The sequence below is a fragment of the Folsomia candida genome, unplaced genomic scaffold (assembly GCF_002217175.1).
Source record: "Folsomia candida strain VU population unplaced genomic scaffold, ASM221717v1 Fcan01_Sc001, whole genome shotgun sequence".
NCBI classification, from domain to species: Eukaryota; Metazoa; Arthropoda; class Collembola; order Entomobryomorpha; family Isotomidae; genus Folsomia; species Folsomia candida.
Window position 1 is genome coordinate 5,553,751 of NW_019091193.1, and position 16,278 is coordinate 5,570,028.

The window sequence follows — 16,278 nt, forward strand, 5'->3', positions numbered from 1 at the left end:
AAAGAGTTGCTACTTCAAACTAGCATGGACAAAAGATAATCTGGGTTGAACATTGTGTTCCCATTGCGAGTAGTTTTTCTGTAACTCTCATTTTATGGATTTACTTTGACATTAACACAGAAATCAAGGGTTATAATCCCCTAAAATTTATTTGAATCGACCAAAATTGTATAAATAATATAATGAGATAAAATTCCATTTATGATTCTCTTTGTAAGATCTGGGTTATAAAGTCCTTGTAATTTGATACTTTTGTGTAAACTCCAGGATATTCTAATCATCGAAATTAAGAAAATAGAAATTAAAACAATCAGACGCTTACAAAGTTTTGTACTTTATGGAACTTACTTGGATCGGCACACCCATATCCCCAGCTAACAATACCATCTTGTACTCCATCCACCACAAGTGGACCACCAGAATCGCCTTGACATGAATCCTTTCCGCCTTCTGATAACCCAGCACACAACATATTGTCCGTGATGGCCTTATCTCCGTAAGCCGCTCGACAATCTGCCACTGAGACAATGGGGACTTTCACCACGTGCAGTTGAGTAGGCAAGGACCCACCAGACGATGTGGTGCCTAGATAAATATTCGCAAATCACAAGTGAAACAGTGCTAGCTATATTTTATCATCTAGTGATGACGACTATTTTTCGAATTATTAATGACCCTCTCAACAATCAAATAGAGCAAACTTGTTCTTAAACTAGTGTAATTATTCAAAATGATCGCATCGCAATTGATAAATTTGATAGTTTATAATGTATTACAGTAAATCTTTGATCTCAATATACCCCCAGAAATGGATTATCATGGAGATTAATTTCAGCTATTCGAATGCTTATTCATAAACTTACCCCAGCCCGTAATAGTGGTCAGCGTTCCGGCCGAAAGCTCAGATCCGGATGGGGCTGTCGCAATTATCTGAACTTGAGGTCCAATGGTGACAGAACTGCTCAACTTTGATTAAAAAATGACTAAATTCAGCTAAAGAGTTGATGCAGGAACATTGCACAAACTGGGATTTTGGTTTACCTCTAAAATTGAAACGTCGTTATTGAGATTGCTACGGTTGAAGGAGGGGTGTTGATGGATTTCAGAAACCTGAATGACCTGACCCCCACAGCCTCGAGTTGAAGTTCCCACACGGACGGATAGTGACGAGGCTGATTGTCCATTGGTACAGTGTCTGGAAAAATAGTGTTGAAGAAATGGAAATTTTTGCATAATCACCGCTTAATATTTTTTTCTTACGCGGCTGTAAGTACATGTTTGGGCGATATTATGGAACCCCCACAAAAGAAGGAACCTCGATTTTGAAGTTGAACCTGGTACGGGTAATCCTCGATGGTGGTTGGTTCTCCACCAACTATTTTATCCTCTTCATTTTCTAACGGTGCTAAGGGGCTCGTTATGTCGGACAAGGGACGGCCAATGGGGGCGATCTCCTCAAACCAAGAGGCATCCAACTCGGAATCATCGGGCTGTAAAGGGAAATAGTTTTAATTTAGTTTGTACATACATTTGTAGGCATATGTAAATTACTATTAACGACCTTACTTTTAGGGAACGTCCCGATACTCCAACGACTAAAAGTAGTGCAATCGCCCAAATAATTTGTGCCATTTTGGTGTTGGGTAGAAATATTAAACTTCTCAATGCCGGCCTGAATATCAGCCTTGTCAAAAATGATAAATGTAAATAATTATGTACGAGCAATATTTAGACCGACTTGTTCCTTTGGCAAATGAAATGAAAATGAGGTGAAAAACGAGTATGAACCATTTAAAATGAAACAAAATATTTAAGTACCCTTAAATCTGTGGTGTTTCCATGCATACAAAAGACTGAACTGTAATAAACTCACTCCTTTCACTCATCCTCAGTCCTTTGTCTTTGAAAGAATGGCTTAGGATTTGAATATTTACGAGCAACGAGCAGCCTCTTGGAATTTCCACGCCTTTTTGGAATGAAAAAATAATTTATGACTGATAACGGGTAACAAACCGTTTTATTTTTGTAATACAAATATGTGGCTTTGCAAATATGTAGTCTAGTCTGGTGTCTGGGGAGAAAGAGAAAACCTTTTCTTGTTTAATTTTAAGGGTGATATTCGATTGGATCACTTTGGCGTACACACATGTTCCAGCACTAAGGATAAATAAATTCCTAAATAATAATCCATATTTACTTAATAATACGTGCATACATTTGTTTATGCATTCATATGTACGATTAGGTTTTTTAAATTTCAGAGAGCTTTGCTTTGAATTTTGTGTGGCGTTGGCCATTTAGCCTTTAAAAAAATTGAATCTAATCTAACAATGAATACTCTGTAAATACATACTTACATACAATTTATACTCCAATAAGTAAAAGCTATCATTCATACATATGTACGGTATGTTTCAAAGCAATCAGCCTCCTAAAAATAAGTGTCTCATTGACGCCCGGTTTATACCTTCGTAGTTCGTCGCCCCATAATGTAATAAGAGTTTACAGAGAGAATCATAAATGGAATTGTATTTCTTTATTTAAACGATATTTAAATTATTCGATATATATTTACTTTAAATGTCTATGTACATATATGCATGTAACTATCTTCATAAAAACACTTCTTCACATTGGTTCCATTCGCACGTGCATTATTTGAGTAATCCGTAAATCTAACGCTTCACAAGTCAATCTCAAACTAGGTCTTGTCTTTAGCAATGAATTTATCGCTTCCACAAACGATTTACAATTATCCTTCGTATGTCTGTCAATTTCCTTGTGTCTCTCCTTATCACCAAGATTTCTCAGCTTATTAAAAAGATTGAATCTGCCCCCCTTACTCCAGGTTCCATGATTATGGCTCATTTCCGCAAGGATAAGGCCCAAACTGTACATATCCGTCTGTGTCGTGTAGCCTAAATCTGCCAGCATTTCTGGACTGGAGTAAATCTTTGTCCCCACAACAGCCATATTCCCCCCGGGTTGGTCACTCTGTCGCGTCGCGAGGCCAAAATCTCCCAATTTCCAAACTGCCCCGCCAGTAGCTTCCATCTTGCAGAAAATATTGCTAGGCTTCAAATCTCGATGAATGATCTTCTTTCCATGCAAATACTTCAACCCGGCTACAATTTGCTTCATGATATGTTCAAATTCAAATCCCGTTCTTCCAATGTGTCCCAATTCTAGCAAATTTTGCAACGTGGAATCGCAAAGCTCCATTCGAATGAAGATGTAACTCATGGGAAATTCGTACGTGGACGAAGCCGACTGCAACCAGTGGTCCTGGCTCAGATAACTGATCAGGCGGGATCTGTCTAATGGCGCCGTTTTGCAGTCCGCAGCCTCTGCCCAACATCCATAGTATCGGATGATGTTATCGCAGCTCAGTTTGTCCAGAATATCGATTTCGGTAGCCAGATTGGACAACTGGTGAGCACCGAAGCCTTGCACCGACGCGGCGCTGAAGGATCGAAATGTGGCCACAGCTTTGGGAATGTCGACACATTTTATGGCGAATCCGGCACATTCGTGAAAGTCTTTTGTGTCGATGGCTTTGTACACTTTGGCGAACGAGCCCTTTCCAATGGTTCCTTTGCAGATTAGGGAGCTAATTGATTTCCAAGGTGATGGAATAGTTTGTTCTGAGAGAGGAGAGGTGAATTCGGCAGAAAATTCTATGGGTTGTAAGTCACTGTCTGATTCAACATCTGTCAAGGCTACGCAAAACATACCTTGGACAAATTTGTGGTGTAAGGAAGGCATGAAAAGTATATTATGTACCAGAAGTTTTAGAGGGTTCATCCAATATCGTCATTTGTCTGGAAATATATCTGGCTATAATATAGACTACGGCTGCAATAGTTCCCACGACGAGGACGATTGACACCAAAATGAAATCGAATTTTGGCTTCCTTGTAACTAATAATAGTTAAAATCCAATAATTATCTATGAAGTGATGAATTTTTGGAAATTATTTTGATTTCTAACCTTCGGAAGTCTCATCAAATGTGTCTTTTATCGTCACGTCCTGTCCGCCGTCACAAGCATTTCTTCCAACGTTTAATCGATCACTAGAAATGCATCGTGGTTCGGAATTACGACCACAGAAAACTTCTCCCACGCCACATTTAAAGTTGCGCTCACATAATTGTACGTTTTCATCAATACCGTTTAAACATTCGACCTGCCGGTTACACAGTTTATCTTTTGACAGACATGTTCCATCCCCGCATGAAAATTCCGTTAAGTTGCAGCTTTTACAAAATAACATAAATTATAGAAATTCATGAACATGGACAATACACACGATAAGCACTTATGAATACCTCTCGCTGGTCCGCAACCAGCTTAAAGTTTCACGCCTCCAAACCTCGAAAAAATATTTCTTCCTGGGTCCACAACTTTCCATTGGTTTGTTATTATTAATTTGACCCATGGAATAGTAAGACGATCCGTTTATTAGTTGGGCAGGACCGACGCCCCAATAAATACAATTTTCCATTCCTGCCAGTAAATTACCGAAAATTATGTAAAAGTAAACTTACTTCAAAACTTAACCTATTTCTCTAACCTTCGTCTACTGTGGCGCAAAATGTGTCATCGTATGGAAGAACAATCCCTGGAAGGATCCAGGAAAACATGCATGTCCAATAGTTAAGCAGGCGCAGTTTCATGTTTAACTGAACCGTGCCATTCTTTGCCCATCCGACGAGGTTAAACGTGTTTGGAGCGGTCTTGTCGGTCAGTTGGGTGGCTTCGAACATTTCCGTGTCAGGTAAACATATCGGCTTTATACGAGTCGTCAGTGTCAGCGGGGCATCCAGGTAGACGAGAACCACGACATTTTTCAAACTTGCGGCCGGTCTGGATTTTACACTTGGGTCCATCGACATGTGCGATACCTGAAACAATTACACATTAAGAACAGTTAAAAATTTTGCTTAAACAGTATGCTCATTTTTTCATGCCTTCATGGTAACACTGTTTTCGTCCTCAGCTCCCCATTTCTGTGACCCCACGACAGCACTGTAAGTCTCAAAGGGTGGAACTGACTTGATTTCGGTGCCCTTTGCGAAATTATTCACGGCTAATCGCAAGAAACAGATTTAATAAGTTTGAAATTAATCTCTTAAATTATGTAGTCTTGAAATATCACATATTAACAAAAGTGATGGCGATACGAGCAGGGCCGGAATCACTTTACTCGCGTTTGTTCCAATGAGGAAGGCTGACCATGGGGCGTGAGAATGAGCAGGGTCAGATGAATTAAAATTCCAAGAACCACACTCTAGCGAAACCTGCAGGTCATTAAAATTGAAATGTTACGTGATTATGACATGTACTTACTTTCAAAAGTATAAATTCTGATAAGTTAAAAAGTTCTTGCTTCAGAAATCATGTGACCAATCCTTAAATTTAAAAACAATACAAGTCCACTAATATTAATAAGTCGCGTAAATTTGTACGTTTTGAGGATCATTCTAAAAGTTAAATAACTTGTATGTTACATTTTGATGTGTATAATCTCTTTTGAATTTAAAAAAATTGAATAAAATTACACGTCAGCAATACATGTTGATTCATTTTTATGTGGTGATCTTAACAACGCTGCATATTTAGATGTAAATTCTGGTGATTGCATTTTACTGATCAAGAATAGGATTTATTCCGTCATGATGGAATAAAAATTGGTTAAAGGTGTGAATTAACATAAACCTTTGTCATTAAATAGTTCAGGATGTCTGGCGATAGTGTGTAGTATCAGAAACATGAAAATCGCTTAAGCTTAAACCTCGTACTATGTATGTAAATAATTAACCCCCCGGAATAAATAAATTGCAGTTGACATTGAAAAAATTATATAGTTAAAATTCAAATTTAGAAAATGTACTGAAGAAATTTAAAATTAAATTGTTGTGTTAAAAATTATGGCTTGCTGAACAATGTTTCTAATTTTTAACATTTGTGTGGTAGAAAACAAAACTGTACGAGCATAAAAGTAACATTAGTTAGTGATTATTTATTATTCACTACGATAATTTACTCCCAATTGAATATCAAATAAAGAGAATTCTGCACATGTGCATACATACGTACATTTTTATGTACCTGTTGACTAGGTCAGGATTTATTACTTGACAAATGTATGTATGCAAATGCATGGAAAGATGCGACATGTAATTAATCGTACTTAATAATGTTGACCTTATGGAGGTCATACAACATAAATAGTTATTTTATTTCATAATTCTTTGATGTACCCAAAATTGTCACGTAGTTGTATATTGGCCTGGTATTGTGGAAATATAATTGAAAATCGTGCGTAGAAATAATGAATGCGCTGCTAAAGAAAAGATTTATTTATTCAGGTTGAAGTGTCATATTAGTCAAATATTTCAAGTAGGAATGGAACCAGTGTGATGGCATATAAAAGTATATATTTACATAATTTAGAAATGTTTTAAAATTTTTAAGGAAATCAAATTACAAACTTCGGTTCTCTTTATTTGCTTTGGCTTAAAAAAGACCGATAATTTGATACTTTAGTGTAAACTCCAGGGTATCCTAATCAGTGAAATGAGGAAAATATATGTCAAAATGTTTATTCGGCTACGAAAATGTCTATTTTATGAATCTTACGTGGATTAGCACACCCATTTCCCCAGCTAACAATACCATGTTGCACTCCATTGACCACTAGCGGACCCCCAGAATCGCCTTGACATGAATCCTTTCCGCCTTGTGGGAACCCAGCACAGAACATATTTTTTGTGATGGCCGAGGATCCGTAAGCCGCTCGACAATCTGCCATTGAGACGACGGGGACTTCGACCACTTGGAGTTGAGTAGACAGGGAGCCACCAGAGGATGTGGTGCCTAGAAAATATAAATACATCAATACATCAGAATCTTACTTTCAAAATTGCTTTAATCTCAATGTCGCCCCGGAAATACATTATCAGAGACATTGATTTCGAACTGGCTGGTATTCAACTAACAACAGGTCGAAAAAGATATTTGAAGGCTTAATTATATAAATATTTACCCCAGCCGGTAATAGTGGTCAGCGTTCCGATCGAAAGATCAGTTCCAGCTGGAGCGGTCTGAATGATTTGAACTTGAGGTCCAATTGTGACAGAACTGCTTAACTTTGTTTAAAAATGGATAAATTCAGTCAAATACTCGATGCAGTAACATTTTAAGATATGTAGAGTAAATTTATATATTTACCACTAAAACTGAAATGTCGTTATCAACAGTTGAATCGTTGTAAGAGGGATTTTGATTGATGCGAGAAACCTGAATGACCTGACCCCCACTGCCTCGAATTGAGCTTCCCACACGGACGGATAGTGAAGATGCTGATTGTCCATCGGTACAATGTCTGGAAACCACATACATCGAAACAATGGACATTTTTGCATTTTTTATCAATAGTTAATCTTCCCTTACGCGGCTGTAAGAACGCGGTTTCGCGATATTATGGAGCCCCCACAAAAGAAGGAACCGTAAGATAGAAGTTGAACCTGGTACGGGTAATCCTCGATTGTGGTGGGCTTGCCACCAACTATTCTATCCTCCTCGTTTTCTAGCGGTAACAAAGGGATTGTCATGTCGGACAAGGGAAGGCCGATGGGGACGATCTCCTCAATCAAAGAAGAATTCAAACCGGCGTCAACATCATCGGGCTGTAAAGGGAAATAGTTTTAATTTAGTTTGTACATTTGCATGGACCGATTACTTTTAAAGGCTTTACTTTTAAGGATCCTCCCGACACTCGGACGAATAAAAATAGTGCAATGGTCCAGATAATTTGCGTCATTACGGTTTTGGAATTTTAAATTTCTGAACACCGACCTTAATCAGTCTTGCTAAAAATGATACATACAAACGTAGCTATTTACGTAGGAGCAATATTTAAACCGACTTGTTCCTTTGGCGAATGAAATTAAAGTGTGGTGGAAAACGAGTATGAACTACATATTTAAAACGAAAGAAATGTCCTTAAATCTGTAGTACTCTCTTGCCCACAAAAGGTTGCACTATAATAAACTTTGATGAATAGAATTTGGATACAACCAGTCCGTAAAATTTTGAATTTCCATTCCCTTTTGATTTGAAAAAGAACCTTTCAGTTATTTCTTGCATACAATGTGTGTGTAGGTACATTTATGTACCTAGGTATATGTAAATATGCATTTCGTGAATAAAAAAGAAAACCCAGCCTAATTTTGACTTGAAAAAGGTCATATATTCCATTCTGATCAGTTTATTAATAATACAATACATACACACATATGCTTAGATAAAAGTCCTCATTGTTCAGATATGAGAATCCTAAAGTGACCTAAATCAAACATTTCAAGTTTACGACGGGAACAGTGTGAAAGACGGAGAAAAGCTCAATTGGATGCGTGACTTACAATACATTGCATATTAATTAGACCCATACATATTAACATACTTATGTATATTGCATAGTCAATTACATATTTTCATAATTTTGCAATGTTTTTCAATTCAAAAATTATGCTTCTCTTTATACGCTATGGTGTAGAAAGACTTGTAATTTGATACTTTCGTGTAGACTCCAGGGTATTCTAGTCAATGAAACGAGAAAATATGTCAAAATGTTTAGTCCGCTAGGAGAATGTTTTTTATGAATCTCACTTGGATCGGCACACCCATTTCCCCAGCTAACAACACCACGTTGCACTCCATTGACCACTAAAATTATGACATTTTCGACCTTAATAACTTTGCACTCTGCAATAAATATATCTTTTGTTTTAATGGGTGGCGCCCAACCGGCGGATTGAAGCTTTACTTTGACAGGTTTACATATCTATATAAAACTGACAATTAACATATTTCTTCAACAATCCATCAATGTCACGCGTCCAATTTTAGCACAGACTACAAAATTTGAGTCGCCTTGCTTCCAATCCAGATATTTATTTTCCTTCAAGCCCGTGAAGAGAAAAGCTTTTCATTCTCACCACGAACTGTCTTGGTTACTAAGGAGGAGAGTACGCCAACCTGATAATGACAGATCTTGATGTCCTTTGGATATATGGTAGTACCCCCTCTGAAAGTAAAAAGTGTGAAGCGGTTTGATGCCATGGCCCAATTTACGCCCGTCACACCCCTTTGAAGGCGCGCCCGATGCCAAACTAGCTGCACTAAAAAATTCGCCAAAAATCCAATTTTGTTCGAATTTTCATAATAATTATATATTTGTGATCCCAGATAGTCCCTTTATCATATTCAGTTGCAAAATTAACTTTTCAGAAATTTTCAACATTTTCAAATATTTCCTGAAAAGGGCATGGCTTGAAAAAATTCAAAATTCCAAAAAAGTTCAGATTTATATCAGATATGATAAAACAACTATTTGGGATCATAAATATGTAACTATTATGAAAATCCGAACAAAATTGGATTTTTGGCGAATTTTTTAGTGCAGCTAGTTTGGCATCGGGCGTGCCTTCAAAGGGGTGTGACGGGCGTAAATTGGGCCATGGCATCAAACCGCTTCACACTTTTTACTTTCAGAGGGGGTACTACCATATATCCAAAGGACATCAAGATCTGTCATTATCAGGTTGGCGTACTCTCCTCCTAAGTTTCACAAAATCATTATTAATTCGAGTTATTTTAACAATTTAGTAATTTAAAACATACCCATTACATAAAATTGACAAAAACCACAAAAACCCACGACTAATTTAATATAAAAGACAAATAAACAAAAGGTGGAAGTGTCAAGCATTCTAATATATATGTAACGCCCACCTTGAGGATAAATCTGCAAATCTGTCAAAGTACCTGAATTGTTACTAGGCGCATACTGCAGTTTTGGCTGATCCTAAGTTTTGCTAAATACTCATGAACTGAATAAGTACCTGATAATTTTGGGTTGTACATTAAAGAATTATTAAACAAAATAATTATTTAAGTTATATAACTCAAGGTCAAAATTAGTACATCCATTAACCCGCACATCTCTTCGGTGCATATGTACATGCATATTATGCAGATGTAGATACAAGTCAGTAATAAATTCTGACCTAGTCAATACATCATTCCCCATTAAGAGTAAATTACCATATAGTGCATAATAATTACTAATTTAATGTTACTTGTACATCTCGGTAAAGAGCTTGCACAGTTTCGCAGAGATAGTACGCATGTAAATGCATGCATACATAAATACATATACAAATATTTATCGCTGTAGCAAAAATAGTAACAATTTTTAACATAATAATTAAATTTTAATTTGCAGTTTATTTTCTAAGTTCACATTTTAACCATTTAATTTTTGAAATGTCAATTACAATTTATTTATTCTGCTTATTGAGCATCTACATATTACGAGTTGGAAGTCGAAGCGATTTTAATGCTTCTGATACTACAAAAGGTGAAATGTAGTTATTATTTTATGTCAATTTATATATCATTTAAATATTAAACATTTAATGATTTTATTTGTACTGACTTTTTGTTTCTCGAGAAAATATTTACACGTTACTAAAATTGTAATTTTTTTATAAGCGGGAAATCTTCAGTTTAGCCCAAAATGTTGGACACGCGGGTTCATTTACCATCCCGATCATTGGACAAAATGTGTCTGCAAGCGTTTATTTTACGCCAAATGCGAAAAGGATGATAGCACCAGAGAAAATGGTTGATAAAATTTGACAATTGCATTCTTTGAACTTTGAACTTGATAAAATTTCATATTTCTTAAAATAAATATGTAGATTATTCGCATCCATTAGACCCATTGTCGCCTGAAGAAATTAAGCAAACAAAAAATATTATACTTGGATCTGTGAATGGCAGTCAAGGGACTTTAATATTCAACACGATTACACTTCAAGAACCTGCCAAGTCAGAAATGCTGCATTATTTTTTGTCTAGTACGGATCCACCAAGATTCCTGTTTCCAAGAAGATCAATATCAATTGCATGGAATGGCGAGACGGGAAGAGTTTATGAGATCACGGTTAACCTAAACTCTGGTAAAATTAAGATTTAATTATAAATTATTTAAAGACGTATCCCCCAATATGCAATTTTATCAATTATTTTACTAAAAAACACATTTCAGCCTTGATCGAAGTATTTACTACAATGCCTGAAAACATAAAAGTTCCAATTATTTCCCCCGATGACAATGAAGTGGTTACGCAAGCCATCAAAAAAGACAATCGCGTCATTCAGCGATGTCTAGCACTTGGAATTTCGAACATGGATCTCGTCTATTCCTCTGCCACTTGGCCGATTGGGTACATCGAAGATAGACCCGAATATGCTAATCTCAAACGACCTTACCAAGTGTACATGTACACTCAAAATTTTAACGGGGACAATGCATATGGTAAATGCATAAATACGTTAAAAATGCATAAATATGAAACATAATTTAGTCAAAAAATATATAAATGTCCTCCAATTATAGCACATCCTCTCCCCTTCGTCGTAATTGTGGATGTAATTGGGCCAGTTGTCGTTGCCATTGAAAACTTACCAACTCATGCAGAGTACGATTCCGGAGAGAACCAAAATGGGAACGTGGTACCAAAAACGCCATCAAATTACGATTCCGACTTTCGACCCCCCAATTTCTTGCGGCGTGATGACAAACCAATCAAAGTGTCCTCTCCGAAAGGTCCGAGTTATAAAGTGAAAGGGAATTTGATAGAGTGGCAGAAATTTAAAATTAGAATTGGGTAAATATGCACATCAAATTTTAATGTTATTTAATTTAGATTAAAATTAATTCTGCATTATTTTTCCAGACATTTTGCATTATTTCAAATTATTTCTGTATGTCTGTCAGGTTTACTGCTAGAGAAGGTTTGATTTTGCACCACGTCACTTACAACGACAACGGAACCGTTCGTCCCATCCTGTATCGCGCCTCAATTTCAGAATTAGGTTCAATTTATGGTGACCCTAGGCCCCCGTTTCACCGAAAGTATTCAATGGATGCCAGCCAAGTGGGGTTGGGATGGCTTTCGGACGAGTTAATTAGTCAGGAAGACTGCGTCGGCGAAACGACATTTTTTAATGTGACGGTCAATAATAACTTTGGAGATCCTGTCGTAATAAGAAAAGGAATTTGCGTCACTGAAGAGGATGCCGGTATGCACCCAAGATTTTTTATGCTCATGATTCTTATTTTTCTGGAGAAATTTTATCCGTTCCGTAGGTATTTTATGGAAACATGTCGATTTTCGAAACAAAAAATCCGTCACTGTTCGATCGCATCGTTTGGTCATCAGTTTTATTTCTACGACAGGAAATTATGACTTTTTACTTAGCTGGATTTTCTATCAAGACGCAAGTATCCAGTTCGAAGGATCATTTACAGGAATTGTAAGTACGAACATGCTTGCAGTGGGTGGAACAAATGGAGGTTTTGGGAGCGTAGTATTCCCGCAAGTAAGTTCAAGCTCATTTCTTAATTGTGCTTGAAATTGACTTACGTTTATTGAACCAATTTTCTTCTCCAAGGTTAACGCACAGTATCATCAACACGTAGTTGCACTCCGTCTAGACACAGAAATTGACGGGAATGCAAATTCAGTAGAAATGAGAGACGTCGTCCCTGTAACTGGCCCCACGGGATCTAATGAAAACCCGTATGGACAGGGTATCACGGTTCTAAACACTCCGCTAAAAACACAAGCTGACGGACGCACAAAAATTAGTCCGTTAACTGGAAGAGTTTGGGTGATTACGAATCCACAAGCAATTCACCCCGCTACAAATTCCCCAGTCGGATGGAAACTTATGCCTAGTGAAACTGCCCAGGTGGGAAATTAGCCATGAATTTTTGCGCGATAAATAGTAATTTGGAATTTTTCTGGAATAGATAATGGCGAAACCGGATAGTCCGATGGTCAATCCCAAATTGGGCTTTTTGTTTGACGACGTGTGGATTACTCGGTATGAAGAGGGACATTTATACGCTGGAGGGACTTATTTAAATAACAGTGGATTGCCCGAGTGGGTGGGGACCGATCCTGGCGGCAGTATTGAAAATACGGATATTGTGCTTTGGCATGTTTTCAGCCCAGTTCACATTCCTAGGGTCGAGGATTTTCCAGTGATGTCGTCAGAGTGCGTTACTTAGTAAATTATTTATCTAATAGTTTAAAATAATGACTTCTACAGACATGCATGGTTTTAATTTTAGGAGTCATCAAGTCTGGCTTAAGCCGCACAATTTCTTCATAGAAAATCCTGCCATTGACGTCCCACCACCGCGTTTGAGAAAACATGAGTTTTAGTTTTACATACACCAAATTGATTCAAACTGCTTTGGATGCTGAAATATTTTTTGTTCAGGTTGATGTATTAATTATCACGCTATTTATCCTGTCCTTGTGTCCGAATTACGGCATTCCTTTTTCGTTCATTATACATACGTTAAATAAATTATTTAAATTATTTCTTCACTTCTCATCAAACTAACACTCACATATTTAGAATTCATGTATTATGTACATAAATATGCGTAAGGGCATGTATTTACGTACACAAAAAATATCAATCCTGAATATTGCTGTGACAATTTGAGAATTCATTCCAATCAATATTAGAGAGTGCATATATTTATGCCTGTCGAGACGTATAAACGTAAACACATTCAATTTTATGACCATATTAACTGATTGCTTTAGTCCATCAGACATTAATACAATTTTCTCAGTGCTAAAAATGTGTTTGTCATGCTCTGTCAAATCTCATTGTGTCAAACGTCACATCACATCACGTTTAATTCCACACCCATATAAACCAACATCGAGTCTCCTTTATGAAAACGCCAGAAGGTAGATTAGAATTTCAAAATCTGTCTGAAATGCGTTCTATCAACTTTGACAAGAAAACCAAGGCTAAACTTGACCTCGCCATCGTCGACATGGACCTGGGACCTGTCGTCATGCCATCATGCTTGACGACCACGGATGAAGCCTTACCTGTCGCGTCCAACCACAGCTCGTACCTCTTTCCAGCATTTTTTGCCTACTTTTTCAACATTTCCTTTGTCCTACTCGTTTCTCCATTTTGGATCGAAACTTTGACCGATAAGAAAAACAAGACGAGTTATACAATGAAATCATACTTTTGTCACAAGGTTCACAACATACGAAAATAATTATTGATTCAAATTGTCCTTAAAATAATACTTTAACTTTTCCCAGGTCACGAGCGGTGCTGTGGTCACACTTGGCTTCATAAGCTTCCTCATTTACGTCCTCTACTTATTTGACACCGTCGATATTGTCAAAGAACCCGAAAGGAGTTACGAATTGTTTCGAAATTTGTGCGTCGCGATGTACACGTTTCTCTTGATTCATTTGATGTGGCGAAGGAAGGCCAATATTTTGCATGTTGTACGTCTCTGTCCAACAATGGTGGTTGGATCAGCTAACCAGGTAGGCAAAAAATGAACGGAATTATTAAGCTTATTTCATCTTCCATTTTGAAATAATATGCCTATGATACATAAATATTTAGGTAAACTACGTGTCGCTTTGAGTAATTTTAAATTGAATTTCAGCAGGGCTCCAATGTTAAGTAAATTTTGGCACCAGAAATTCCGAGATCATAGAAACAGAGTTTAATATCGATGCGATTTACGAAATTTACTTGACATGTAATGCTCATAATTTGTCGACAAACTTAGAAGAACACAAAGCTAAAAACTTCATTCAGAAAGCCCAATTTTTTCTACTTTACTTAATAGAATTGCATACATACAAAAGGTCACGCAGTAGAAACATTTGGCATATGTTTTTCGCGTACTCAATAATTTTCTTGGTGCTGTTTCTCACTAGGAGATCCGCTTTCGGAAACTTCTACTCATGAAGATTTTTCTCTTCGTCGGAATCTTGGTGGATTTGGCTGCCATATATTTCGAGATATTCCCAAACCTCGACAATTCTACTCAAGATCTAGGCGAAGCAATCAAGATGACGCAGACAATCTTGCACTCAGAACGACCGGAAGGTGCCAAAACGCCAGAATTCCACGACCTGTCTTCGAAAGAGCAGACTACTCTAATTATTTCACTAGTGTTCCTCGTCTACATCAATTTAGTTACGCAAATGATTCACTTGCTAATCTTCATCGCTTCTGTGGCCATTTACGAGATTGTGAACGAAACCAAAAGGAACGTTGAAATGTTAACTCAGTCCAAAGTAATTAATTTCCGACTTTGAATTTACATATTGATTTTGTAGTTAATCATGATTAAATGTTTTATAGGATAAAATTATGCAACTTGTCAAAATGAAGGAGCAGATCGGAGTCATCAATGACATAAATGGGCCCATACTGCTCACAGTTTTCGTAATGATTTCAAGTTTTTTATTAGATATTTTTACAAATTAAAATTTTAATATTGAGACAATTCACTCAGTCCTTGGTACTTTGTAAAATCCGTAAATTTTGAAAAATAATTTTATAAACTTAAAAAAGACCCCCTTGATCTGAGTAAGTTTTCAAAAATTTGTGAGCTAATTTTCCTTAGAAATATTTGTAAGATTTTGCAAAACGTTTGTAAGAGTATACGGATTTTACAAAGTCTCAAAGGACTGAAGTGCCTCATTGTATTTGTGTAAAAGGTCGATATACTCGGCCACCTAGCAACGGTTGTGGGCCAACCAAGCAATGATGATTGGTACGACGGGGCCCTTTCTTTTGTCCAATATTTCATTGCAATTGCGATCTTGCTGATTGCCGCAGAAGCTAATAGTAAAGTGAGTTTTGCATATAATTGAAACACAAATGAGAATTTTGCAACCATTTTTACCACCTTGCATAGGCCGTCATGTTGGAAAAGTCGGTCGTATTTTCGTGCCTCTCACAGGAATCAGATAGGCCAGGGGTCAATCGGATTAAAAATTGTAATGAGAACTACTGGGTGAACCAAGTCATCGAAGGTCAAGCTATGCACGCCCTGTTAAAGACATCCCCTGGAGAGAATGGATTAATTGGATGGAAGTTCTTCTTGATTTCGTACCCATTTTTGGGATTGGTACGTATTTTTGCATTCATGTATATACAATTATACATGCAAAATTGTGAGATTAAACCATACATATTGTTTAAAGGCACTCAGCGTCTGCTTAACATATGCCATGGTAATGTTGCAATTTGTCGCAACACCGAAGAGGGACCAGAAGGAGAAAGCAGGATAAATGTACGAGACGCAACGATTCAACATACCGATTGTACATATGTACGTAAATGCA

The 16,278-nt window shown here is 37.0% G+C and overlaps 6 protein-coding genes and 1 long non-coding RNA gene across 7 annotated transcripts; 4 read left to right on the forward strand and 3 right to left on the reverse strand.

Annotated features, from left to right (window-relative positions):
• Positions 1 to 199: 199 nt before the first annotated feature.
• LOC110857722 (trypsin-7) lies at positions 200 to 1,739 on the reverse strand. Its single transcript, XM_022106369.2, has 6 exons — positions 1,567 to 1,739; positions 1,261 to 1,490; positions 1,042 to 1,195; positions 864 to 966; positions 349 to 585; positions 200 to 273 (listed from the first exon to the last, which is right to left on the reverse strand). The coding sequence occupies exons 1-6, from the start codon at positions 1,630 to 1,632 to the stop codon at positions 200 to 202; spliced, it is 864 nt and encodes a 287-aa protein (XP_021962061.1). The 5' UTR covers positions 1,633 to 1,739.
• A 775-nt stretch (positions 1,740 to 2,514) lies between these two features.
• Positions 2,515 to 5,512, reverse strand: LOC110857826. Its single transcript, XM_035846432.1, has 8 exons — positions 5,391 to 5,512; positions 5,160 to 5,301; positions 4,972 to 5,090; positions 4,575 to 4,905; positions 4,330 to 4,507; positions 3,992 to 4,257; positions 3,784 to 3,921; positions 2,515 to 3,719 (listed from the first exon to the last, which is right to left on the reverse strand). The coding sequence occupies exons 1-8, from the start codon at positions 5,481 to 5,483 to the stop codon at positions 2,629 to 2,631; spliced, it is 2,358 nt and encodes a 785-aa protein (XP_035702325.1). The 5' UTR covers positions 5,484 to 5,512; the 3' UTR covers positions 2,515 to 2,628.
• Positions 5,513 to 6,340: 828 nt separating this feature from the next.
• On the reverse strand, positions 6,341 to 8,058 carry LOC110847362 (trypsin). Its single transcript, XM_022094300.2, has 6 exons — positions 7,761 to 8,058; positions 7,457 to 7,692; positions 7,235 to 7,388; positions 7,050 to 7,152; positions 6,644 to 6,880; positions 6,341 to 6,568 (listed from the first exon to the last, which is right to left on the reverse strand). The coding sequence occupies exons 1-6, from the start codon at positions 7,824 to 7,826 to the stop codon at positions 6,507 to 6,509; spliced, it is 858 nt and encodes a 285-aa protein (XP_021949992.1). The 5' UTR covers positions 7,827 to 8,058; the 3' UTR covers positions 6,341 to 6,506.
• Positions 8,059 to 10,160: 2,102 nt separating this feature from the next.
• On the forward strand, positions 10,161 to 13,482 carry LOC110857933 (copper amine oxidase 1). The gene is made up of 10 exons (XM_035846433.1): positions 10,161 to 10,427; positions 10,562 to 10,693; positions 10,771 to 11,031; positions 11,121 to 11,390; positions 11,472 to 11,742; positions 11,853 to 12,157; positions 12,225 to 12,457; positions 12,530 to 12,829; positions 12,891 to 13,138; positions 13,215 to 13,482. Exons 1-10 carry the CDS (start codon positions 10,334 to 10,336, stop codon positions 13,306 to 13,308), a joined length of 2,208 nt encoding a protein of 735 aa, XP_035702326.1. The 5' UTR covers positions 10,161 to 10,333; the 3' UTR covers positions 13,309 to 13,482.
• A 460-nt stretch (positions 13,483 to 13,942) lies between these two features.
• LOC118433925 lies at positions 13,943 to 14,539 on the forward strand. Its single transcript, XM_035846436.1, has 2 exons — positions 13,943 to 14,156; positions 14,224 to 14,539. The coding sequence occupies exons 1-2, from the start codon at positions 13,962 to 13,964 to the stop codon at positions 14,470 to 14,472; spliced, it is 444 nt and encodes a 147-aa protein (XP_035702329.1). The 5' UTR covers positions 13,943 to 13,961; the 3' UTR covers positions 14,473 to 14,539.
• Positions 14,540 to 14,861: 322 nt separating this feature from the next.
• LOC118436118 lies at positions 14,862 to 15,460 on the forward strand. Its single transcript, XM_035853380.1, has 3 exons — positions 14,862 to 15,222; positions 15,290 to 15,386; positions 15,444 to 15,460. Exons 1-3 carry the CDS (start codon positions 14,887 to 14,889, stop codon positions 15,458 to 15,460), a joined length of 450 nt encoding a protein of 149 aa, XP_035709273.1. The 5' UTR covers positions 14,862 to 14,886.
• Positions 15,461 to 15,509: 49 nt separating this feature from the next.
• On the forward strand, positions 15,510 to 16,249 carry LOC118434106. The gene is made up of 3 exons (XR_004833774.1): positions 15,510 to 15,783; positions 15,849 to 16,061; positions 16,138 to 16,249. It is a non-coding gene; the product is annotated as an uncharacterized LOC118434106 (long non-coding RNA).
• The last annotated feature ends 29 nt before the right edge of the window (positions 16,250 to 16,278 follow it).